This window comes from Corylus avellana, chromosome 11 (assembly GCF_965113065.1).
Source record: "Corylus avellana chromosome 11, dhCorAvel1.hap1.2, whole genome shotgun sequence".
Taxonomy (NCBI): Eukaryota; Viridiplantae; Streptophyta; class Magnoliopsida; order Fagales; family Betulaceae; genus Corylus; species Corylus avellana.
This window is the reverse complement of record NC_142500.1, coordinates 2,747,916-2,773,312: the sequence shown is the minus strand read 5'-3', so window position 1 is coordinate 2,773,312 and position 25,397 is coordinate 2,747,916. Positions and strand designations below refer to the sequence as shown.

The 25,397-nt window shown below is 36.4% G+C and overlaps 4 protein-coding genes across 7 annotated transcripts; 1 reads left to right on the top strand and 3 right to left on the bottom strand.

The window, feature by feature from the left end:
* Nucleotides 1-4,079: 4,079 nt before the first annotated feature.
* On the bottom strand, nt 4,080-6,825 carry LOC132166226 (uncharacterized). The gene is made up of 2 exons (XM_059577006.2): nt 4,684-6,825; nt 4,080-4,567 (listed from the first exon to the last, which is right to left on the bottom strand). Exons 1-2 carry the CDS (start codon nt 6,806-6,808, stop codon nt 4,149-4,151), a joined length of 2,544 nt encoding a protein of 847 aa, XP_059432989.2. The 5' UTR covers nt 6,809-6,825; the 3' UTR covers nt 4,080-4,148.
* A 4,870-nt stretch (nt 6,826-11,695) lies between these two features.
* Nucleotides 11,696-14,928, top strand: ROPGEF8 (RHO guanyl-nucleotide exchange factor 8). Its single transcript, XM_059575684.2, has 6 exons — nt 11,696-11,994; nt 12,190-12,306; nt 12,814-12,968; nt 13,067-13,141; nt 13,280-13,555; nt 13,808-14,928. The coding sequence occupies exons 1-6, from the start codon at nt 11,736-11,738 to the stop codon at nt 14,651-14,653; spliced, it is 1,728 nt and encodes a 575-aa protein (XP_059431667.1). The 5' UTR covers nt 11,696-11,735; the 3' UTR covers nt 14,654-14,928.
* Nucleotides 14,929-15,252: 324 nt separating this feature from the next.
* On the bottom strand, nt 15,253-17,644 carry LOC132165306 (putative protein ABIL5). 2 transcript variants are annotated; one of them, XM_088511816.1, is made up of 8 exons: nt 17,374-17,644; nt 17,205-17,287; nt 16,927-17,122; nt 16,703-16,802; nt 16,550-16,586; nt 15,973-16,106; nt 15,677-15,744; nt 15,253-15,574 (listed from the first exon to the last, which is right to left on the bottom strand). In XM_088511816.1, the coding sequence occupies exons 1-8, from the start codon at nt 17,482-17,484 to the stop codon at nt 15,485-15,487; spliced, it is 819 nt and encodes a 272-aa protein (XP_088367942.1). In that variant the 5' UTR covers nt 17,485-17,644; the 3' UTR covers nt 15,253-15,484. The 2 variants fall into 2 exon arrangements, with proteins under 2 accessions (XP_088367942.1, XP_088367943.1); XM_088511817.1 differs by having other exon boundaries at nt 16,927-17,074.
* An 812-nt stretch (nt 17,645-18,456) lies between these two features.
* On the bottom strand, nt 18,457-23,655 carry LOC132165802 (proteinaceous RNase P 1, chloroplastic/mitochondrial). 3 transcript variants are annotated; one of them, XM_088511837.1, is made up of 8 exons: nt 23,598-23,655; nt 21,791-23,478; nt 21,619-21,708; nt 21,316-21,497; nt 21,056-21,176; nt 20,739-20,807; nt 20,458-20,587; nt 18,457-19,245 (listed from the first exon to the last, which is right to left on the bottom strand). In XM_088511837.1, exons 1-8 carry the CDS (start codon nt 23,650-23,652, stop codon nt 19,004-19,006), a joined length of 2,577 nt encoding a protein of 858 aa, XP_088367963.1. In that variant the 5' UTR covers nt 23,653-23,655; the 3' UTR covers nt 18,457-19,003. The 3 variants fall into 3 exon arrangements, with proteins under 3 accessions (XP_088367963.1, XP_088367964.1, XP_088367965.1); XM_088511838.1 differs by having other exon boundaries at nt 19,208-19,293; XM_088511839.1 differs by lacking the exons at nt 18,457-19,245; nt 21,056-21,176 and having other exon boundaries at nt 20,500-20,587.
* Nucleotides 23,656-25,397: the final 1,742 nt, after the last annotated feature.

The window sequence follows — 25,397 nt, the reverse complement described above, 5'->3', positions numbered from 1 at the left end:
GGTTGTCGTATTGGAAAGATAATTTATTGCGGCATAATCTTGATGTTATGCACATAGAGAAAAACGTCATGGACAACATACTTGGTACAATACTGGACATTCCAGGGAAAACGAAGGACAACCACGCCGCCCGCTTAGATTTGCAAGAAATGGGCTTGAGACGTACACTTCATACATTTGTGGACCCGCAGGATGGTAAGACCTATTATCAACAAGCTACCCACACGATGTCCAAGGATGATAAAACACATTTTTTGAAAGTGCTACGAAATGTAAGGGTGCCCGACGGATATGCCTCGAACATTTCTCGTTGTATACGACTTAAGGACCGTACGATATCGGGGTTAAAGAGTCATGACAGTCATGTACTGATGCAGCAGCTTCTACCTATTGCATTGCGTGGTTCACTTCCAAGCAATGTGGTTAGACCTCTTGTTGAGATGTCCACATTCTTCAGGTGCCTATGTTCAACAACATTGACCGAACAGGATATTGACCGACTACAGTGTGACATCTGTATCACGTTGTGCAAGATGGAACAGGTTTTCCCCCCCAGCTTCTTTACGATCATGGTTCATGTGGTCGTGCATCTTATCCGTGAATGCCGACTCGGTGGACCTGTACAGTATAGATGGATGTATCCGGCAGAGAGGTAAAATTTGTTTACGGATATTCTTCTATTTTTTGATTTCAGGTGCCAATACATGACAAGTACTAACTAAACTGAAAATATGTATTGGTTCATATTCAGGAGCCTTGGAGTATTCAAATCTAATGTGCGCAACAAAGCGGCTCCTGAGGGCTGCATTGCGGAGGGCTACATAGCAACTGAGTTGGTGACGTTTTGTTCGAGATATTTAGAGAATACACCAACCTTTCACAATAGGATACAAAGAAATCTGGATGGTTCAAAGGGAATGCTTCCCCACCCTTTGCGATGGTGCGATCGTCGGTCGACAGTGGATCAGGTACTGACTTTTTTTAATAGTCAATTTAGTTTTATAACTGTCCCTATATATATATATTTAGAATTTGGATAAGTTGTAGTCATTCTAAATAATTAATGATGTTGTAAATCTTGCTTAAATTTGGTTTATATATCATGGTTGGTTTGGTGATGAATGTGGGTTAGAGTTTTGCTGGTTGAGATAATTATTTAGAGTTATTCATGCACGTATAAATGGATATAACTGCATGGCACGAAGCAATACATGCATATCAATATCATCAAGACCAGTTCTTCATAAACTTAATTTTGTAACTCTAAATATAAATAGATATAAATGCACTCAATGCTAGGGAGGGCGCTTTCCCTTTGTGTTTATCATATCTTCCATTGAACCCCCAACATTAATAACCTATATGGAAGTTCTATAATTGCAATGGAAAAAAGAAGAAGATCATATGTCTCACATAATTGCCATGGGAAAAACGAAGTTCATTGTCTCATGTCTATATATTATTGATTGCTCTGTGACCATGCATATATATATTGACTTAATTTTTTTTCTAATTTTTTTTTTATATCAAAGTTCTGCTAACTTCAACGTTTTACCTATTTTAGTTATATCATTTACTGTGTAATAAATCACAACTGAGTTAGGTGAATATTCGGGCATTTTTCTTTCACTTTACCGACGTGATTGTTTGTATTCGGGCTCAATGATTGTTTGTATTATCATCTACCGTTAGTGGATTTTATTTGTTTGGTGGTTGTTTTATTGGTGAATATTGTTTGTTTTATCATTTGCAGGTAATGGACATCGTCGAGAGGATGCTATGGATGTCAATGATCGCTAGTCTGGTCGAGAATTTGAGGCTATTCACAGTTGTGTATAAGTTGATGTAATTGTATTTGTGTATATTATGTTAGTATGTGACATTTTTGGTGTGTTGAAGTTAGTTTATATATATATTTGTGATTGGTGTATATATATTATGTTATTTGTGTTATTATGGTGTGTTGAAGTTAGTTTTGATGGGTAGTTTGTGATTGATGTTAATGGATATGATGTATGTTATTTGATGGAAAAATTGTATATTATTTGCATGGTTTTGATGGATAGATTGAATATCAGGTGAACCGTAACACAAAATTCGGGTATAGTCCTGAAATAAATCACAAAAAATATAGGGGGGAGGGAAAAAATCTGGTTCAAAACGAACCAAATTTGCCGACGTGTCAAAAATTGACACGTCACTAATTACTGACGTGTCAATTTTTGACACGTCGGCAAATTTGGTTCGTTTTGAACCAAATTGCTGACGTGTCAGTTTTTGACACGTCAGTAATTTACTGACGTGTCAAAATTGACACGTCAGGAATTTCCTGACGTGTCAGTTTTGACACGTCAGCAATTTCCTGACGTGTCAGTTTTGACACGTCAGGAATTACTGACGTGCTGAATTTTCACACGTGAGTAAATCTTCTGACGTGTGAAAATTGACACGTCAGGAAATTCTTGACGTGTCAAAAATTGACACGTCAGGAAATTATTGACGTGTCAAAAATTGACACGTCAGTAATTTCTTGACGTGTCAGTTTTTGACACGTGAGGAATTTCCTGACGTGTCAATTTTCACACGTCAGAAGATTTACTCACGTGTGAAAATTCAGCACGTCAGTAATTCCTGACGTGTCAATTTCGACACGTCAGTAATTCCTGACGTGTCAATTTCGACACGTCAGGAATTCCGATTTCCTGACACCCACATTCTTCACGACCGAAACACGTCAGGACGACCTTACTGACGTGTCAGACGACCTGACACGTCAGTAATCATGGGTCAGCAAAAAATGTGTTTTTTGTAGTGATCCGACGCTGCACGGGTTCTAATTAAGCTAGTATATATGAAAAGGATACTTTGTGCTTAAATCCCCGTTTATACTGAAAAATAAGCTTTTGCACTTTGATCTTCTGGTGAGGGATTGATCGATCTAGCCTTGATAAAATGCCAAAAAAAAAAAAAAAAAAAGGGCCAAAGCGACGAGTTGTATAAGTGTCTACCCACCAATTATTATAACGTGAAAAATGGGAAAGATGGAAATTGAGGATTCATGGGAAAGGGACTTTCTTTTTCTCTGAGCAGTGAAAGATACGCCATGCATGGGAGTTCGACAAAAACTGGGGGAAGACTTTGACGAACCTTGTAACTGGCTTACGTTTGTTTGTTTCACACATTTCCAGTCAAGTTTTTGTTTGGATGCATTCATTTCCAGTCAATCTCTACTTTTCCTTTTTTTTTTCTAAACAACTTTTCCATGTACACTAAAATAATGATGGTTACCTAACAATAAGAAGACTTTGACTCACTTTTTACTGGCGTATATACGTTCGTTTAACACACATGATTTCCACTCAATTTTTTTTTTTGGATGCATACATGTCCATTTTCTAATCAATTCATTTACTTCTAATTTTAATTAAATATTTCACGTATTAAGCCTCATCTATTAAAAAAGAGTTTAAATTCACACGTGAGAAGGTCTTAAAATAATGATTAAGTGATTAATTAAAACAGAACTAAAAAGCAACATCAACCACAACAAAATACAAACAGTTAATACCCAAATCAGGAACCAACCAGAAACTAAAGGTGAACTAAAATCCACAAGCCAGAGTTACAGCTACCCACAAAGCAATTATGATCAGACATGCATACCCTACCTAAGAACTAAAAATACATGTATATATTAATAAAAGAACTTATCACAAAATAATCTTCAGGCATGCACCAGTGGCAAACTCGTCTTTTCTCGTCTATCTTACACAATTTTTGTACTTTAGAAGTATTTAGCTTTTGTCAAGAAGATTTCTTAAATCATTAATAGAATCAAGATTTATAAGTATTTATTCGCTGCTTATTGATGTTATTCGTTGCAGCCCACTAAGTCACGCTACATCAAAATGCAAGGTTGACTTGTTCGAGAACTAGATCACCAAGATCCAATATTATGAAAATCTTCAAGAACAAGCAAAAGTATTGCAAATAACAAGTATACTTGGAACGGCTAAAACTGATAAATTGTGCTTTCAACCAAAAAATAATTGAACATGTTTTGATACACAAACTATTTGAAATAGTTATTTTATTGATATGGTTAAGATTATTCCTCAAAAAAAGCCCTCATGGCATTTGAAAATGCATCAAACAGTGGACGTAAAAGTTGCATCATTATTTTCTAATACAATCTCACGATTTGAATTCGCATCGTACTGATCACTTGCAGTATTCTGCTCTCCATAAGTGAGTGTTTGGTTCCATCGGAGCAAAATCTTCAAAACATCTTTCATGGTCGGCCTGGTAGAAGGCAGTGTACCTGTACAAATGATTCCAAGTTGGAAAACACAGCACATTTCATTCAAGTAACAGAGTTCCTTCACCTCCTCATCCAAGGCATCAACTATAGGACTGCCTTCTTGAAAGTATCGCCATGCCCATTCAGCAAGTGACGTGTGTTCATCACCGCCATCACAAGCTTTTCTTCCAGTTGTAAGCTCTAGAAGGATAACCCCAAAGCTATAAACGTCACTCTTCTCATTGACTCGTGTCGTGTAAGCATACTCTGCAGTTCAAGTTAACAACAAAAACTGAATTTGAAATTTCTATTGATGGAAAAGAAGGAAACAAACATATATCATGCATGATCAAAGTGAATCTTAGAAATTTCATGTCACACACCTGGAGCTATGTAGCCGAAAGAGCCAGCCACAGCTGACATTGTAGCAGATTGTCCCTCCTTTATCAACATCTTGGCTAGACCCAAATCAGCAATTTTTGCATTAAACTCAGAATCTAAAAGGATGTTGCTTGACTTCACATCTCGATGAACAATGGGTGGTGAGCAGTCATGGTGCAAATAGGAGAGGCCCCGAGCAGCCCCAACTGCTATCTGCAACCTCTTAGGCCAATTCAAGATGACATGCTGGACTGAACCTGGGACAGTTGATACTCTACTCTTCCTATTCAGCCATAGATCCAAGCTAAGATTTTCCAAATACTCGTAGACAAGAAGTTTTGAATTATCACTAGAGATACAGCAGAGCAAGCTCACTATGTTGAAATGTCGAATTGAACTCAGTATTTTGACTTCTGCAAGAAATTCTTTTTCAAGATTTTGTTCTAGCCTTTTGTTATTCCAAATCTTCTTCACAGCAACAATTTCACGTGAAGGATTAATAGCAACACGATATACCTTGCCCGAACCACCACTACCAATCGCATTATTATCTGTCAGTCCAGACAAAATGTGAGATTCTGTGAAATTTAGCCTTTGGAATGAGGTGAGCTCCCACGTCAAATCCAATCCATGCTTTCTTCTCACGAAAACTCTGATCACGAAGAATACAGGTAGTAGAAGTGTTGCTATCACCGAACATATTATCAAAACAAGAAATCGAACCGGAATTTTGCTTGATTTGGAATTGCATTTGTCAATGTTTACTGATGAGCTATTAGCACAGAGATCAGGATTGTTCAAGAAGCTTCTTACATACGCACCATCAAGGAATCCAGATGGGATCCTCCCAATTAAATGATTGGAAGAGAGATTGACAAATAATCCAGATGGGTTCCTCTCAGCTAGGCTGCCAAGTAGCAATGGAATTTTTCCAGACAGTCGGTTTTCTGCCAAATTCAAATGACTAAGGCTCGGTAATAAACCAAATTCCTCTGGAATTTGTCCAGAGAATGAATTTCGACTAAGGTCTAGAACAGTTAGCCATTTCCATGATAGAATGTTTGAAGGAAGGGAGCCTGAGAGTTGATTATTCCGAACTATAAGACTTCCCAAATTATTGCAACTTCCAAGGGCCTTGGGCAGTTGACCACTGAGGTTGTTGTCGAAAGCTACCACATTTACCAACATTCCATTATCACATAAGTGCTGTGGCAGCTGGCCAGTAAGCCAATTGGACGACACTCGAAACTCTTCAAGCATAGAATACCTCCCAAGGTCCGGAGGTAGAGTACCTGATAAATTGTTGTCAAACAAAATAAAATTTACCAATCTTGGAAGACGACCTATGCTATGTGGGATATTCCTGCTCAGATTGTTCATTGACAAATCCAAATGCTCTAGTGCCACCATTTCTCCAATCATGTCTGGGATTTCTCCTACCAAATTCGAGCTTGCCACATTAAGATACTTGAGTTTCTTCAACTTTGTGAACTCCGAAGGCAACCTTGCTGGCATGATTGTCTTCATGTAGTCCAATTCTAGACATTCAAGATTGGACAAGTTGCCAATTTCTGGCGGGAAAGAACCGTCAAATTGACACGCGGTAAGTGAAAGCATCCTCAGCTCTGTTAACCGCCCAATAGATGCTGGGATTGTTCCAGAGAACCTGTTGTATGCAATGTTGAGCTCACGAAGGCGAGACATAAGGTGAATATCATCAAGTACTTTGCCAACGAAGCTGTTCTGCGAGAGGTTGAGGTATTGGAGTTTTGAGCAGTTGTAGAGAGCTCTCGGGAACTCGTTCATGTGGTTGTATGAAAGGTCAAGGGTTGTAAGGTTGTTGAGGTCACAGATGAAGGGTGGGACTGTTCCGGTGATCTCCATGAGTGAGACGAATATTCCGGTGACTGAGCCATCGGTACTGCAAATGATCTCTGGCCAGATACAATGGGAGGAGTTTGATGAGGTCCAGTGGCTGAGATACTGTGGGTTTTGCCAGTGTTGCTTCAGGTTCAGTAGGACCGCTTGCTCTTCAACATTTACCTGAGAGTTTGCATGGATCAAGAGGAGGAGGAAAAGGATTGTGTAGCAACAAAATTGGATGTATTTTAGTGATGTTTTCGTCATTAATTAGTTTGTAAGAGGTTACTACTTTGGAATACAGATCCAGTACTGCAGTACGTTTTATTCAAATGGAAACCCCACAAGATATTCCAATTTTCGTTTCTGAAGTTATCTGATGGGAAAATGTGTATAAAACAAAAATCTCCCATTTTAAACTGCGTCCAATTCTTCAACTACTTTTGTCAATTTGTGATGTTCAACAAAGGCTGCCGCGCGTACCATTCCCATGAATTCTTCAACTACTTTTGTCAATTTGTGATGTTCAACAAAGGCGGGCGTACGATTCCCATGGATTCAGTTCACAAGTCTCTCACTTTCAGCAATTCATTCCAATTTGCTTCATGGAAATTTCTTCCGTGTTTGACTTGCTAGAAGTAGCACACTGATAATAAAGGCCGTTCATGGCATACGACCACCGAAAAAGAAATGTCTCACTTTTTTACTTTTAATTCTCCGTATTCATATTTATACGTGACTTTTAAAACCATCATTTGAGATAGATCTTTATTAAATTTTAATCCAATAGTAATTTTAAAGGTCATACATGAGTGTGAGGAATTGAGTATAAAGAGCTGGAAATAGTAATTGTACAATATTATGGTAGTCATTCTAACTTTCGTTTTCTTTCCCCTTTTCATAAGCAACTATCAAGACAAGATTCACTCGTTTCTAAAAATTGTAGGGGATCCTAATCCTCTTGTGATGCAGCCTGACTTGGTAGGATGCAAAGAAACAGTAACAACAAGAACGGATAAATAATTCTTAGATCTTGAGTCTATCTATGATCTAAGAACTCTTCTCAAAAGTATAAAGTTTATCTATAGCCCAAGAAAAAATATGAAGAAAACTCATCTATGAGTAATTCTTATTTAAGAGAAAACTGATAAATTAACATAAACTGATTTTCTTGGAGGCTATAAGCATATATTTATAGCCCAAAACCCTAAACCTAATAAAATAACGAAATAAAGACTCTCAAAACCATAATCCTAGTAAAACAATGAAATAAAGTCGGTTTAGCTTATAAAAGACAAAAAAATAACATAATGGTCCCGCGTGCGCTCGATCGCAGCGCGCGGGCGCTCGAGTGCGATACCAGAAACCATTATCCGAGCTGCATCATCTTGAAATAAGAAAAATGATTAAAAATGTTTAAACAATATTAAAGGTGCTAGCTAGTATACAGTAAAACTGGAGGTGTGATGTAATATAAAGTATATGTCAAATTTATAATTAGAGGTTCTGTCTGATTAATAATAATTTTGATCTGTTTTGGACACCTATTCCGAGCAAGAATCTCTACAAGAAAACCTAGTCATAATGAGATTAAAAATGATGCTTCCTTGGTCATGTGGAACATGGATTAGAATATTTTTTGAGCTATGCTTTTTAACATTTTGTTTAAGCTATGCTTTGGAATCTTGAATCCTGCATTATAAGTGGATCTCTAATATTTTAGATTGTGAAACGAATCTCTTTGTTATTTAGAAGATGGCACTCTTTTAACTTATATGGCAGTTGTTTCAATGGCAATATCATCACCATTGGAACAATTGCCATTTAAGTCTCTTCCCATGTAGAACTGCAATGAAATGTCAGCAGTTATCACTTCTAAAATACAGGTAAGTGGTAATTACATAATTGTTGAGTTGTTAAAAGTGATCAGTGCTAAAATGACAAAATCTCAATCATTGAATTCTAAATCAATGATTAAGATTTGAGGAATTCTACTTGGTTTCTTACCCTCGAAAAAAATATACTTACTTTTCATGAAATGACCCCTTCAAATTATTATTTATTATTGTTACTCACTCTAGACTCCAACTACTATTTGGATGAAAAAAGAAAAGAAAAGAGGTATTTAAGCCACCAATCCCATGTGGCAACCACCCATGTGTGATGGCAGAGCTACCTCCAACCCCCATGTGATTCAGGGGTGGGCCAGGCAGCCAAACCACCCCCAAATACCTCTTCTCTTAAATATATATTATTTGGAGGGCATTTTTGTTATTTCAATAAATAATAATAATAATAATAATAAAACGAATGTACTCATTTTTCTGTCAATTTTTAACTCTTTCAACTAATGGATGGGGCTTTTTATATCTAAGTAGTAGTTGGAAGGAGTTAAGTATCACAAGTGGTAGTTCAAAGAGGTATGTAAGTGAAAAAGATGTGTCATGAATTCAAAGGAGTAAGTGTATTTTTTCCTTAAAATTTTAAATTTCTGCAATTTGTCTTGGATTTCTATGCTTTTGTCAATAGTTACCTTGGTCGCTCTAATTAGTTAGGTCGGAACCTCAATTAACCCTAAATTGAGGTTAGGGATTGGGGACGTGACAGAGGTGTAGACTGTTGCAATCTTGAATGTGTTGAAAACGACAACAAGTATCATAGCAGTAGGTGTTAAAAACATAATCATATACAACAAATGGCTGCGTTTTGGCATCCCACTTGTGATTGTATTAAGCATCAGCAGTTTAAGGAATTTGCTTCCCAGATTTTCCTCTCACTTCCCCATCCCACACCCTCTTGGTTCCACAGCTTAAAAGAAAGGGAAATTTGATATGGGTCAAAATAAGGGAACAAAAATGAAGACAAAACTCATCCAACTGGCTTAGATACATAGACACCCTCAAGTATATCCCTCCACCACCAAAGGCCAAAAGCCCCCAAACAAATTTAGAAGGAAAGAGGAAGTTTTTTGTTGAAAGGTCTTGGTCTAACAATTAGACTTTTTATTTTTAATTGGAAGTCAATGGTAAAAAAAAAGAAAGAAAAGAATGAAGAAGCTGGCCTCACCACTCAAAGCCTGAGTAGTGCTCCATCACTACCATGAAGTACTTCTACTAGTCCTGTTTTGACAGCGAGTTTCCTGATGTGATAGTATGGAAGCTGACCTCCATTTGGACGTCCATTCATGGATGGCACTACTTGTTCAATTGAAGTTGTCCCACTTGAATTAGGGTTGAAAATTTTCGATATGATTCGTTAATCTAGCACAAACTTAACATGAAATTAGCAGATTAAAGTTGAGAGGTCAACTTATTTAATGAAATGAGTTGGGTTAGAATTGATCTATTTAGTCTTATACTCATATCTTGACACAACTTAATTCAACCTAATACATAGCATTTAGGGTCAGCAATTTTTAACTAAACCTGCAAACTTAATTTGAAATTAGCGGATTAGGGTCGAAGGATCTAACCTGTTTAATTAAATGAGTCGGATTATGGTTGACATATATAATCTTATACTCATGTTTTGATACAACTTGAACCAGACATGCAGCACGAATTGCCACCCCTACTTGAATGGCTGGAATATGGTTGGAATAAGAAATTGTCCAAAAAACTAAACAAGTAACATGAATTCAAAAGCAATTTAACAAATGAAAGCATTTAAAAATTAATATATCAACTATCAAGGTGTTAATTTACACATGGAATGTGGTGTTCTCGTCCTAACATTATGACCCAATTAGCCTCAATGTCAACGAAATTCTAAAAACTAAACGAGTGACATGAATTTAAAATCATTTTAACAAATGAAAGCATTTAAAAAATTATATATATATATATATATATATAGGTGTTAATTTACACATAGAATATGGTGTTCTCCTAACATTATGATCCATTTAGCCTCAATGACAAAGAAATTCTAGAAACTAAAAGTCAGCTAGCTAGCCCAAGGCACGAAAGCTTCTCTTATAAATTAGTAAAATCCTTGTAGTTTGATGCCCTAAAAAACCAAGCAATATACAGAACAACAATGTTTTAAAGCCAATAAGAGACGTGCTGTGATCATGTGGTATCCATCATGTTAAGCCACGCATTTTAGTTACATGTATCCCACACACAACTATTTTAGAAACAAAATCTTAAAAGAAAAAAGTATATATATATATATATATATATTACATTTTTTAAAATCTTTTTATTAGAATCCGCATCACGTGCACAAGAAAAATATCAAAGTAAGAATTAAGACACAAGAATTTAACATGGTCCGACAAGATTTTTTATGTCCACTAGCAATAACAACAATGTTTTTCTATCAAGAAAATTAAATGCAACGGACCCTCTCTCTTTCTACGAAGAAAGATGCTTCTTTGTATTCCGACATTCATTCCGCGTACATTTATGCTGAGTTGGCATGCTTCATCCACCGTTAATTAAAAAAACTAAAGATAGATGAAGCATGCCAACTCAAAAAAGAAGTATGCGAAATAGACGCTAGAATGCAACAAAAAAAAAAAACATTTCTCGAAACCTCAAACTTCTTGAAATATCCAATGTATGTGTCATATAAGCCTATTAATATATATGGCTTCATTTTTAGAGGTTCATGAAGCAAGCACATATATCGTGATGTTTATATATATATATATATCTTTGATCTTGATGTGGACTGTGGAGTACCATTTTTACATAATCATAGAAGTTTCAAAACCATTACATAAAGGTTTGTATATATATATATATATATATATTCATGGGATTTGTGTTGGGGGAGCTAAAAATAGGGTCCTGTATGTTTCAAGCCCCATTAAACCAGCATTGACTCATTCCCTTAAACAAACCCAATTTTGTTAATTTGTTACTATTTTGTTCCCCTATACCTACCCCTCCTATTTCTTCCTCAAACATGCACCCCACGTTCATAGTTTCAAAAACAGGAAGTTTGCCATAAACCACTCAAACCCCTGTCTGTCTACTCATCAAATTTGCAAAATAGGAAAACATCTCATTTAGGACAAGGGGTTCTCCTCTCTTTCTCCTCCTTCTTCTTTCTCGCACATAGAACAACCATTTCTCTCAAAAAAACAACCATTTACTGTTTTTGCAACTGAAGTAAGGTTAATTTGCTAAGATTATTAACCTCCTAGCTAGGCTTGTTGCTTCCTTGGTTTGTTGCTTGTTAAGAGATGGTCCGATCCTTTGGACGCCAGAACAGCATACAGAAGTCCAAGTCTTTCAATCTTAAAAAGATGTTTGAGGGTCCAGGGAGACAGATTCAGAGTTTGATCCTTGAGAGTGGGCATGAAGGAGGTTCTGAAGACAGCAAGATGCTGTCCAAAAGTTATGAGACGAGATATCTAGGAAGTCCATTGGAGCGCCACAATATAGGGTCGGCGCTTTCGCGGCACACGGCTCCAGTAAGTCCACAAGGCAAGCAACTCTCAGGTAAAATCATCGTCTCTGATACCATGTTAAATCACTATTTTTTTAAAAAAGTTGATAAAAGAAAAGTAAATTTTAATCAATATTCTAACAACCTGCATGTATGCAGTTGAAGTTGCAACAGTTTTATGTCAATCCAATTACCCAGAAAGCAAAAACTAAGATTATATTCTTGTGTTTGTATGTGGTTTTATTCAGATATGGAATTGATGAAGGAAAGATTTTCTAAGTTGCTTCTTGGTGAAGATATGTCTGGTGGTGGAAAGGGTGTTTCTTCGGCTTTGGCTTTGTCAAATGCCATCACAAACCTTTCCGGTACTTTCTTTTCTGATATAACATTTGTTCACAAAAAAAAGGGGTAATTACTTTTTCCTCTATCAATTACGTACAACACATTGTCACTGTGCCTCAAGAACTGACAACCCTACTACCCGACTCCATCAAACTACTATTTTGTGCCCAAAACCCCATTTCTGTCAGTCAAAGGTATTAACTCAGACGGTTAACCCGTCACTTTACCCCCATAAACTACAACACATTGTCACATTTCCTCCTTGAATTATAACGCATTGTCACTCTGCCACATGAACTACAATGCATTGTCAGTTTGACCGTCTGAGTTTATGTCTTTGACTGACATAATGGGAGTTTTGAGCACAAAATGGCAGTTTGATGGGGTCAGAAAGTAGGGTTGTCAATTCTTGGGGGCAAAGTGACAATGCGTTATAGTTGATGAGGAAAAAGATAATTACCCAAACAAAAATATATATATATTCTGTATATGTTGTTTCTGATATATGTTGTTGTTCTGCTACAATGCAGCATCTGTTTTTGGAGAACAATCGAAGCTGGAGCCCATGTCTATAGAGAGGAAAACAAGGTGGAGAAAAGAAATCGAATGGCTTTTATCTGTAACTGATCACATTGTTGAATTTATTCCTTCACAACAGAAATCCAAAGATGGAACAAATATGGAGGTGATAAATCTCTCTAGAACAAATATTGAACAGATGTAATTTTGACCATGTTAACGTTGTTTTCCTCTTAAGACGTTTTTGTTTTTGTTATTTGATAGATAATGGTGACTCGGCAAAGAAGTGATCTGCTCATGAACATTCCCGCTCTCCGCAAGCTTGATGCTATGCTCATTGTAAGTAATATTGCTCCTGGTTTCTATATATATATATATATAATTTCTATATATATATATATATATAGCTAGAAGGGATCATTCTTCCATATGGCCGAGCTAGATTATATCTTTTGCTGATGAAACTATAATGAACAGGGCTACCTGGATAACTTTGGAAGCCAAAATGAGTTCTGGTATGTTTCCCAAGATGCAGATGAATCTGAGAAAGGTTGCACCCCGATCAGAAATGGCGACAAATGGTGGTTACCTACTGTTAAAGTTCCACCAAATGGGCTGTCGGAGGTCTCTCGAAAATGGCTGCTCTTTCAGAAAGATTCCGTGAACCAAGTATTGAAAGCAGCCATGGCAATAAATGCTCAAGTACTATCAGAGATGGAGATCCCTGAAAGCTACATTGAATCTCTACCAAAGGTAATAAAAGGAAAGTGAACAAACTCATAATGAAATGGAAAAATAAAGACAATAGGAAAATAAGAGAAAAAAAAAATCCCATAAATCAAATCTTTCTCTTATTCTTTGATAACTTTACAATACAAATGGCTAGGAGATATATTTAATCAGAATGGTTTGATTAGAATTATATATTCTAACAGAAAGATCCCCACTTACTAGCTTTACAATGATTTTGGTACTTTGGTTGATTTTCTTTGTTATGATTAACAGAATGGTAGAGCAAGCCTTGGAGATTCAATCTATAAGTGCATTACAGTAGAGTACTTTGATCCGGAGCAATTCCTCTCAACAATGGACATGTCCACAGAGCATAGAGTACTTGACCTTAAGAACAGGATCGAGGCCTCAATTGTGATCTGGAAGAGGAAGATGCACAACAAGGATGGAAAGTCTTCCTGGGGTTCAGGTGTTAGTTTGGAGAAGAGAGAACTCTTTGAAGAAAGAGCAGAGACAATCTTGCTCCTACTAAAGCAGCGGTTTCCAGGAATTCCACAATCTGCACTTGACATATCTAAGATCCAATTTAATCAGGTAAGAAAACATTGCACCTTTTTAGCTTTCAAATGTTTCTCTTCTCATACTAAGACTCTGAGAAAACCATTCTCTGCTAAATATGCACAGGATATAGGACAGGCTATTCTAGAGAGCTATTCAAGGATAATAGAAAGCTTGGCATTCAATATCATGTCAAGAGTTGAGGATGTTCTGTATGCTGATACAATCACTAAAAACCCATCACTAGCCGCACAATCCTACAGGAACTGTCCAAAGGAATCTTCGCCGTCAATTATTGGTGATGATGTAGACCAGTGGAATTCTGCGGAGACGCCAAATTCGAAGACACTGTCGGATTTCATGGGTTGGAATTTGGATCAGGGAGCGATTGATCACATGAAGAAGATGAATAATACGAACGGCGAGATGGACAACTACTTCAAGGAAGAAAATGATAAGCATAAGAGCAAAATAGTAAACATTGTGACCACGAAGAAAATGTCCTATTTAGAGAGGCTTGAGAACCTGAGTGGCCTAAGAAGTCCAACGGCTCGCCATTAGTGGCAGTAGCATTAGGATAAAAGAGCAAAGAGAAAGGAGGAAAAACACAAATGATGAGAAAGGGAGAGAGAAGAGAGAGGAGCAGACAAACATAGAGAAAGATAGTAAGAGGGCTACAACTGGTCAAATGTAAATATATTTCAGACCCATGTTGGCAAGTAGGATTCTGTTCAAGAGCTAGGAATTCTTGTACTGTGCTTCCTTCCTACTGAGGAAAGGGAAGTCCTCGTTCAATTAATGGGTTTGATGCATTTGGTATATGCTTTCTTCCTTTCTTGGCATCTATCCAATGTACTTCTTTATTTCACCTACTCTTCTCTCTCTTTTGGTTTCATGTTTTCTTTCTTTACGTTTGGCCTTAATGACATATGATGAACTGTGTTAGAACACCAATCTACAACTCTTGATGAAAGCACCAACTGTGTGATAAAGGCTCAAAACCTTCAAGTGTTTGTTGTAAATCCAAGTTGTAATTGCTCAGAATCAAGAGTCTCAGCAATTCATGCGAGACATTAACTCAAACAGTTTCTAAACTTCAATAAACTGATAGGAAAGAACAAACTTCATTATTTAAATTAATATTCTAACAAACTCACAAATCAACAATCATCAAGAGTGAAATTTCTCATTAGGGAACATACACTGAGCATAAGGAAGAGTCATAACAAGATAGAAATTCCTAATTTTAATTTGTTCAAACACTAAGGTATTTATGTTCTCATTGTCTTAATTTTCTGATGAACTCCATATAAAGAAACTTCAAACATCTACCTAAGAAAGCATGTTTCCAATCAAGGATCACTAAACAAACACATTGAAACCCTTAATAATTCATCCTGTTCGTTTAGCTCGCCGAATAAAGGATAAGATATCACCACGCTGCACTGATGATCTTCTATGGCGCCCAATTTTTTGAGTAACCTGCAACAAAAGCATGCAAAAGATAGGATGGAAAATACATATATAATTACATATATGAGGTTATGGATTGGTATAAGAGGCATGTTGTATATATAACCTCACCTGGAAATGAAATGTAGGATTAATTGAACGCTTTGACAATACCGACAAACCATCACGAACAGGCAACACTACACAAACCACGTAAAAAAACAACAGTCATGTTAAATCATCATTTATTCCAAAAGTTTGAGTCGATAAGAAAATGTAAATTTTATCATTTAATCAATACTTTAACATTATTAGACGAGTGAATCCCAATTATCAAAGGATAGAATAGCACATCAATGGCTTGTGCGATAATTTTTTTTTTTTTTTTGGGTGTTTTCATAAACAAGGAAATTAAAGTGATAATTTACCTACTGCTAAGTCCCTATTCCCTTTCTCAAGAGATGGCTTCTGAGTGTATGTGTACAAGAAAAGTGGAATTTCCTGCTCTCTGACAAGCTCATGTTGATCTATGAATCCCCCACCAGTTTTATCATCAGTATCCCTGCAATAATATAAAATTGATCAGAACGATGAAATCATGGAACCCAATTCTATCTCAGAATCATTGATGTTAGAAGAACTTATTTTCTCTCAATTCATTATATACCATTTAATGGAAAATACTAAAGTAACATAATTTAAAAATCACACTTCAAGATTTAAGAACTCTACAGTAGAATTATCATACAAAACTAGAAGATCCATATCAGCTGGGCTACAATGCTGCACTTAAATGCATGCACTATATGTAAATAAAAATAAAAAATAAAAAATAGAAAAAAAATAAAATAAAAAATAAAAAATCCACATAGCACTCCAGCATGTAACTTTCTTTAATTTTACTCAAGAAAATGTGTTCTTGGGTGGTTTGAAGCCATGCAGCCAACAACCCAACACCCTGAAATATTTCAGTATTATGAGAGCATCAAAAGGAAAAGATTTTACCTTGAACCTTCACATGCTTTCTCAACGTTTGCAGTTGCTAATCAGAGGTGAGAGCAACAAAGAAAAAAAAAAGGCAAGAAATTAATAATGGAAATAAATTATACACATTTTTTGTTATTAAAAAAAAAAAAAAGATTCTATAGAGATGATTACGCTTTGATAAATAACGTCGATGATGTCTTGTCAAATTCTCACTCCACCGTAGTTGAGTCAGAGCAAGCTTGTGTGCATATTGTTCACAAACGAGAAGTCTCTGTTAAAAGCACCAAACAAATTTCACGAGGAGTACTTGTTACAACTCTCTACTCTTCCAAATTTCCAATATATATAGTTGATTGACATGCATTATGAGATTGACGAAAAGAATAAATACATACTTGTTTAAGGCAATTGATACGAAGCTCGGCCTCGGAAAATGCATTGGTCTGAGAAATGCAGAAGTTAAGGCTAGTCGAGACAGTCCCAAGGTGGTCAACAACACTCACCACCGCCCTGCATATGTACTCTTTTGTGTTTTCCATCACACTGCAAATTGCAAAAAATGTACAGGGTGTAAGAGAAAGCGCCAGCCACCTTCATCACCTCAGTGGGAAAATGTTTGAAATATTACAATTTTTTTATTATTATTGTACATACGATCATGATATTTACTCACATTTTCTTGTCTTTGGCATTCAAGAAAGTGGTTTCGGAATAATCGGCAGCATAATGAAGCTGAGCACGTAAGTGTCGAAGTTCCTGCATGCAGTAGTCACAAACTCAATCAACAAAGAAACAGCAAAAGATGTAGGCATGAGGTGAGAAAGAAGAAGATGAAAGTGCACCTGGAGAGACTTGTCAAAGCGTGTGATATCCTGATGATCAGGCTCGTGTTCTAGACTTTGAAAAGATGAAGAAGAAGAAGAAGAAGAAGACGGCTTAGTAGAGTTGTGCATTCTGTCGTCGTTTCCAGCAGCTAAAATGCAGACATTAATGAACAAGCTCTCTCCTTATCTTTGATTCCCCTGTTTTGAAAAGCAGGGGATGAGTGGAGTGGGGGTGGGGTATGCCTTTTTTTCAGTAAAAGATGGGGTGGGTGAGTGGAGACTCGTGAGGCTCTCACTCAGGAATGGAATAAAAACCAAAACCCATTAAAGACAGATTCTGATAAAACTCTAGAGATTGAAGAAGATGACAAAAACAGTCTCAGCCCCCGTGATTTTGTGTTCGTTCCTTTCCAAAAGCGCATGCACTGCCTGCCTCACTGACAGCAAGATCACCACTACCCACCCTCTTTAACGTATTGAATAGTTTTTTACTACGTAAATACGAATCCCATCCTTCATTAAAACACAAAACAATTTGCTTATTTAGACATGTTAGCTTTCTGAAACAATTTTCTTAACTAATTGCTATTTGTTGAAATTCAAAAAACTTCATGCTTTACAAGTAAATGTTTTTTTTAAAAAAAAAATTGATGAGCTCAATTAGTTCTTTTTAAAATTTTAAGCATAAGTCATGGGGAATTGAACCAACTCGTGATTGAGAACATTCATCCAGGAAAAGGGAACACCTTTGGGTCCAAAAATCCCCGGATTTCCTTTACCCTTTTCTTCTTTTGTTTGTTTGTTTTTGTATTTTTGTTTTCCAGCATCAAAATAATTGCAATAAAAATTAAGAACAAATTTTTTTCTTCTATTGGAAAATTTTTTACCAACCCAATTTATTAAATTTGACATTTGTCTTTGAACATGTAATTCTCACACGCATTTTAAAAAATGCATGTGAGATTCAAATGCTATATAAAAAATACACGTGAGAATTAAAAATGCTAGTAAAAATATATTTAATAGACTGAATTTGAAAAAAATCCTTCAACACAGTTTATTTTATAAAGAAGACTTTGTCCGCGATGAAGTGATTGAACATAGCAAAAAGGACATCTATCATGGTTTCTGAATCATAGCACATGGCTGCTGTCACTAAAATGAAAATCTGAAGAAGAAGAAAAATAGATCCTTAGATCCAAGCAATCCTAGTATCTAAACATCTGGGGTATGTGGCTCAAAGGCAAAAATGACTGCTTACTGCTCAAACAGTAAAACATCAGTGCTGAGCAAAATCTTTTCTTTATGAGCAAATGAATAAATGATTATACAGAGAGAAGATACATAGAAGACTACACCCTACATAAATTCCCTCCACTCCCAACCAACCTGAGAGAAACTCCAGAAAGAGGCAAGGGCAGCTCACAAAAACTATTACTCCAAAAAGATTAACCTTTTGATGGCTTAAAAAACCTTGATATAGGTACATTTAACATCAGCAGCAGCAAAGAGGTTTTCTGGACTGTCAGAGCTTCATGTAGTTTGCACAAGACAGACAGCTGCATGAGCCACATAACTGTTGAAGGAGCTCTTGGTTTGGAATTCAGTTTTCCACAGCATCATTTTGAGGTCCCGAACAAGACAGCCATTATATTTCAAAATCAATCATGCAGTTACCAAACATCTCTGCAGCTTCAATCTGTGAGAGTATAGTGTGATTATCATTTGAGTGCACAGATGCTGACAGGATATCTCTGAGACTTTTGTAGATTTCCTGAGGTAGATTTTTTGTATTTTCACGATTTCCATGACTCGGTTCTGGCCTTATCTTTACTTCAGTTCGAAAAGCTGACCTTGTATGTCCCTCGTTAGACTGAAGGGATAGTGATTCTATTTATTACAAGAGAATACAGTCCATCAGTGGTGAAGTTTATTTGGCTTCATGAAAAAGGAAAATGCAATCAACTAGTAGATAACAATGAACATGTGTGATTATGTGCATGAATAGATAAAAAAATGTTTGTAAGAAAAACAATCAATGCACATTCATATCTCTAGGCATGGAAGCTTTCTGTATATTTTATTTTCTTGCGAGTTAGGTAGATAGTGTTGAAGTTTTCAACAAGGAGATTAGCAGAAACCCCATAATAACAAATGAAACTCCACAATTAAAAAGAATTAATCACTCTCAAACGTAGGTAGAACCACATTATAGTCTCCATCAAAATTAGAGTTTTTAAGACTTTTGTCTCAAAAAAGAATGAGTTAAGGAGTTTAAAATAAGTTCCAAAAAGACAATGATATATTACCAGGAATGGTTAAAATTACGAGCAAGTTACATAAACTTTATTAGACCCCATTCACAGACATTATTATGACTATAAAAGTTGATTAGTACAAAAAAAAAAAATTTAGTAGTCTTAATACAATTTTATACAAAAATCAAGCCACTAATTAATGGAATTCCAACATGAAAACTCAGAACAAATGAATCAACCAACTACGCTTTCTTTCTTAAGGATTTTCTCAATTTCACTTCTTTTGCAAGCAAATACAAAAACTCCTGATCCCGTCTACTCCTAATCCGTTTCATATTTAATTTATATAACACACACATATTGAGTTTGTCAAGAATTGTGTATCGTTATAGTTTGGCCATCCCAAGCAAATATTCCTAGTCCCCCCCAAATCTTCTTAGATTCATTTTCACATAAATTCAGTAAATATCGTAAATAGTGCTCACTTACTTGCACACGTTATTAAACAAAACATATTATAATTGAACTTAGTGAATTATCTATGGATACATACTTACAAGTAATAGTCAATAGAAATATATTTAAATCCTATTGGGTATAAATGATTCCTTAAGAGTAAATTACGCTCACACCAGATCTTGTAAATATCAACATGATCAACTCACCTCAAATGCTATACAAAAGGCACTTAAGATTTCTTTTATTTTGATGGGATTGAAGAAACACACAACACACTCTTAGGACAGTTATTGTCATTGATAGGCCACTAGGCATGGTGGATTTCATGTTACCAGCCAGGGTGTTAAAATGGGAATGCTTAATTTGATTGAAATTAGTGAATTACCTTCAGGACTAGTGGCAGAATCTTGCCTTGCCACAAGTGACTTAGCACGTGTAACACATAGCCAGGTTCTTTCTGCTTCATAATCATGTTCTGATGCAACTGGAATATGCCAGTGGCCTGTATCAGATTCCTGTTATCATGTTGCACCAAGAGCTTTAGATTACTGATTTATCAGCTAACAAATTTTTACTCACACCCACATAAACACACATATCATACTGAATTTCATCCATTTTTCTTTACTTTTAAAACATACAGTAAACCATCCAATTGGTTCTGACCTGAATCACAACAGAGCAAGGAGGAGGCATGTGAAAGATTGGACCAGCATCAGAAAAACGGAAATGCACCTTATATTAAAAAAAAAAAAGAAAAGAAAAGAAAAGAAAGAAAGATACTTCGTTAGCAATACATTAAAAATCAATGAAGACGACCACACGCTATTGTTTGCACAAAGTAGAAACGGTTTTGGAACTAGTTATCGATACAAGAGAAAAAAAACTAACTAAAAATATTATCTATCTGCAACCTAAACACATACAATGGAAAAAGACTACTTTAAAAAGCATTGAATTCTCATCTCAAGAGCTTCACTCACTTGGTGCCTCTCTTTCCATTTTGGAAAAAAGTCATTTCCTAGAAGTTGAAATGTATGGTCTCTCATCTCATCATTGGTGACGAGTAAGCACTTAAACTTTATAGCTGCATACAACCAGTACCTGACGCACAGGTTATTAACAAGGGTGCTTTAAATGCATACACATCATAGAAATAACTTGACATCAAATTAAGTAATGAATTACAAGTATAACATATATATGCATGGGTAAATGAATTCCAAGAGTATATATTTCTCACCAGTCGTCATTTGACCCTGTAGGTGTTGCATAGAGTGCATCACCATTTTTCCACTTCTCAATCAAGGCCCTATTTACTGGTTCATCCATCTTCCGTCCAGTCATACGCTTGTTATGCAAAACAATGAGAGGCCATTTCTTTGAAGGAAGCTTTTGGCGTATTCCATTAACAACAGCACTTACCTAAGAATTCCAACCCCACCAACCCAAAAAACAAATTAAAATAAATTCACCATAAATTTAAAATAAATTAAATTAAATTAATAAATAAATAAAGAGGAGCTTGAGCCTTCAAATACCTTACCCTGGATGGCATAAATCTCTTCTGGCTGAAAAGACCGATATTAGCAGCATCTACCACTGCTTCAAAAGGTCCATAATAGTCAAGCCATTTCTGCCAATAACAGATTTATTCATTTTCCCTTTAAACACCACATATAAGATTAGGAACAAGAATTATAAAGGGATTTTCATACTTGAAATTTCTGAAAGCTTGAATTTCTCTCTCTCTTTATAGCGATAGATGCAACCGACTCAGCAAAATTCTCTGTTTCTTTAGGATCAAGGTCAATCATTGCCAACCTCTCCCCACAGCATTTACACAAACCATCAGCTCCAACAGTCGTGTATGAAGTGCTCCACCTTCCTTTCCCCAACCAGCCCTGTCCATGCCAGCCTCCACCTCCATTTGCAATTGCTTCCTCTATCAAATTTTTATCCCATTTTGTTTTCCCCACTCTTGAAGCCGCCTTGCCATTAAACCATTTAACAATCAGATCTGCCGTAGTGGGTGAGACCTTCCGCACACTTGTTCTTAGTTTATGCAACAAGTAGTACACCTTGTCACCTTTACTGGCTCCAACACTTACTCTTAGGAGAGCCTCCAAATCAGGTTCCTCTGGATAGACACCATGTGCCAACATGTGTTTCTCAACAACAAATGCTTTGTCAATGTCTCCACTATTGCAAAAGGAAGACAGAGCAGGAACATAAGAACGCAATCTTGGATTTATTCCCAATGGCTTCATTTCCTTCACCATATCAAATGCCAGGTCACCATTACCCATCGACATTGCCATTCTAGCCACAGATGTCAATGCTGCTTCATTCATTGGGACATTATCCAAACACATCTTCTTGTAGATCTCAAAACCCCTTTGAAGTGCATACGACTTGACATCTTCACCTACCTGAATTTTACGATCTTCTTGGTTACCATTCCCATCTTTTGTGTTTGAAAAATTATTACCACCCTTTTCTGGATAACTTAGTCCATCGAAAAGTTGTGCATTTGACTTTGTAAACCCATTAGAATACTGGCTTAATTTCTCCTTTTCATCATCAGAACTACTTAAATTGTCAAACCTACTACTAGAATTCAATTCCATTTTATTTGTAGTTCCATGACTTCTAACAAAATCAACTTGTTTCTCATTGTCTGAAGCTGGAATATTCAATTCCATATCACCCAAATTACTGCTACTCTTATCTCGCAATGCACTCAACCCCCTGGAATTCAAACTAGAAACTCCATTAGATGAGTCCAATGTATTCAAACTCCTACTATCACTCCCACTTTTAGCTGGGCGAATAACACCCATAGCAGCAGAAGAACAAAGATACAAAAGTACAGTATAATGGTACTGCCCCAGCTCAATTCCTTCTCCTAGTGCCTTATCATACAATTGAATTGCACCTAAGACATCCCCTCTTTTCGAACACATATCCAATTCAACCCTCAACTGAAACGCTGGAGATTCATTTTTCTTAGACCCCCTCCCCTTATGCTCCTCTCCCACCTGCTTATCATCACCTTTCTTGGGCTTTTTCTTCTTCTTTTCATTAACCAACAAACTACTCACACTCGAAGAATTCACCATTATATTCTCATCTTTAGACCTCAAAGAAGAATTCCCAGAACCCACTTTTCTTCTTTCTCTAAAACTCAAGTTTTTCCTTATGTTTTTATCTTTTGTTGATTCTGTCTTCTCCACCACTGAACCACCAAGGTTTTTCACAGAGCTTCTCTCTATTCTTTCATCTACAGCCCTTGCCGAAGAAAACCCATTGCCATTTTCTTTTGCAGTTCTTAAATTCACCCTTTTTTTTGGAGGTTGGTCCGTAATAGACACCCTTGTTTTAATGTGACTAACATTTGCTCTAACTACAAGGAGACAAAAAAAAAAAAAAAAACTTCGTTTAAGTGTGTGCTTGAAACGTGAGAAAGTGAAAAATGTTAAACCAATCGAATTTAAGAGCCTCTTAGAGTGGAAGAGTACTTACAGAGAGTGACGGAGAAGAGGTGCCTTTGCAGAGTGTTGAAGGTAGAGGAGGCCATTTGTGGCCGTTGGAAGAGCTTGCTGGCATATTGATATGGTCTTGAATATAATAAGTTGAAGTGGCGCAGTAGAAAACTCCTATTTACGAAAATGCCCTTGATTTTTTATTAATTGGCCAATGTAGACTATAGAGGGAACGTTATTTTTTTTATTTGGGAAAAGCCCCCCTCAATTGACAATATACTTCTAAATTTTTAATGGTAGTTTTTTCAACATTCCATATTTAATTTTAAGTTTTTCATGAGAAATAGAGAGTGAAATTAAATCTGGAGCATTGAAAAACCTACAATCTCTTGTAGTTTTGTTTTACGGCATTTAAGCCAAATCCTAATAAAATCTCCTTAATCATACTTTATAAACGCGAACAACGTTACCACAATTTCTCGAGGTGGCGATTGAAGTTTTAAAGAGTCTTGAGAGAGCATCAAGCAATGCATAATGTTGGTGACAAAAGAGATAAGGACTGAGATCTCTCAAATTAGGTGATATAAAATTCGAACAGCTTAAGAGAGGAGTTGCGAGGCTCATTTGTTCTGAACTAGTGAGCCCAACATCTTAGATTACCCAAGACAAATAAACCCGCAATCCACTCTCTTAGATTGCCTAAGCCCTATTTGTTTTCACATCAAATGTTTTCCCTTTTTTTGGTGTTTGATACGGCCGAAAATTATAGTCAAACCAAAAACATTTTGGTTGAACAAGAAACCTTCTTTAATTTTCAGTAAAATTGTTTTCCTTTTTTAAAGCTGTAAATGATTATCTGAGTTTGAGCTTTATCCTTCTCAAATCACAGGACTACCACTGGAAGCTACTGGATTACAGTCGAAGTATGCTGAAAGTCACTGGCAGTTTTCTATCGTCACTCATTTTCCGTACAAACCTAACTCTGAAGTTGAAAAAGGCTAATAATCCATCTTCGCCTTAGAGATTGGCACACTTGTTCTTTTTCTTGAATTTTTTTTTTTACCTAATAAACTTTTCTTGGTGTTTGTACTCTTTATTCTATATTCCACGTCATACGATAGAATGTCCACCTAGATTCTCCAAAACCCTGTGGCCCATCCTTTTTTTCTGCAGCCAAGCTCAGCCAGGTAGGACGGTGGTGGAGCTGGAATGTGGATGCCAGCTTCTTCTTCCTTTTTTTTGGCAATGAAGTCTAGACTGTTTGGGTATTGCATTTCTTGATTTTTGTGGGCAATGTTGGTGAGCAGAAGATGCCTAGGTGCGAGGCTGCTTCTAACGGCATGCCTTCCCGGAATAGTCTGGGCGAGGGAAGAAGGCTCTTGAGGCCTTCAGATTACATTGGATGGAGTCCGTCCTAATGAGCTCAAAGTCGAAAGGCGTATTAATTCGCGTATTAATTCATTGAGCAAGGTCGAGTTATGCCATACATCACTCTCCCTTATCTCTCTCGTCTCCCCAAAGCCTAAGAGGCATGGTACCCATAGTACTTGATATATGAAGATTGATTTTTTATTAGAAAAACTACACTGCATAAGCTTTAAGGGAATGAATAGAATTACTCAGCAAAGTCTATGGGATTGCTCCGACAATTTAACCAAACAATGTGCCTGCATGGTCATATAGCTTATATTCCTCTGATTCCCGTAATAGAAGCAGCAATGACACAACAAAATTTTGCAATTGAAAAGCCAAACAAATTTGACAACTAACAAAGTCCATGTTCATAGATGCAAAATGTCATCCCAAGTCTAAAAATAAAGAAAAGGGCTACTGATCATAA

Coding starts and splice junctions, on each gene's coding strand:
- LOC132166226 (XM_059577006.2), bottom strand. CDS start 6,808: ATGACGAAAACATCACTAAAATACATCCAATTTTGTTGCTACACAATC. Junction 4,568..4,683: donor TTTCGGCTACATAGCTCCAG/GTGTGTGACATG, acceptor CTTGAACTGCAG/AGTATGCTTACACGACACGA.
- ROPGEF8 (XM_059575684.2), top strand. CDS start 11,736: ATGGTCCGATCCTTTGGACGCCAGAACAGCATACAGAAGTCCAAGTCT. Junction 11,995..12,189: donor ACAAGGCAAGCAACTCTCAG/GTAAAATCATCG, acceptor GGTTTTATTCAG/ATATGGAATTGATGAAGGAA. Junction 13,556..13,807: donor ACATTGAATCTCTACCAAAG/GTAATAAAAGGA, acceptor TATGATTAACAG/AATGGTAGAGCAAGCCTTGG.
- LOC132165306 (XM_088511816.1), bottom strand. CDS start 17,484: ATGCACAACTCTACTAAGCCGTCTTCTTCTTCTTCTTCTTCTTCATCT. Junction 16,587..16,702: donor TCGACGTTATTTATCAAAGC/GTAATCATCTCT, acceptor ACCTCTGATTAG/CAACTGCAAACGTTGAGAAA. Junction 15,745..15,972: donor GAATAGGGACTTAGCAGTAG/GTAAATTATCAC, acceptor TGGTTTGTGTAG/TGTTGCCTGTTCGTGATGGT.
- LOC132165802 (XM_088511837.1), bottom strand. CDS start 23,652: ATGGCCTCCTCTACCTTCAACACTCTGCAAAGGCACCTCTTCTCCGTC. Junction 20,808..21,055: donor AATGGAAAGAGAGGCACCAA/GTGAGTGAAGCT, acceptor TTTTAATATAAG/GTGCATTTCCGTTTTTCTGA. Junction 20,588..20,738: donor CTTGCTCTGTTGTGATTCAG/GTCAGAACCAAT, acceptor ACATGATAACAG/GAATCTGATACAGGCCACTG.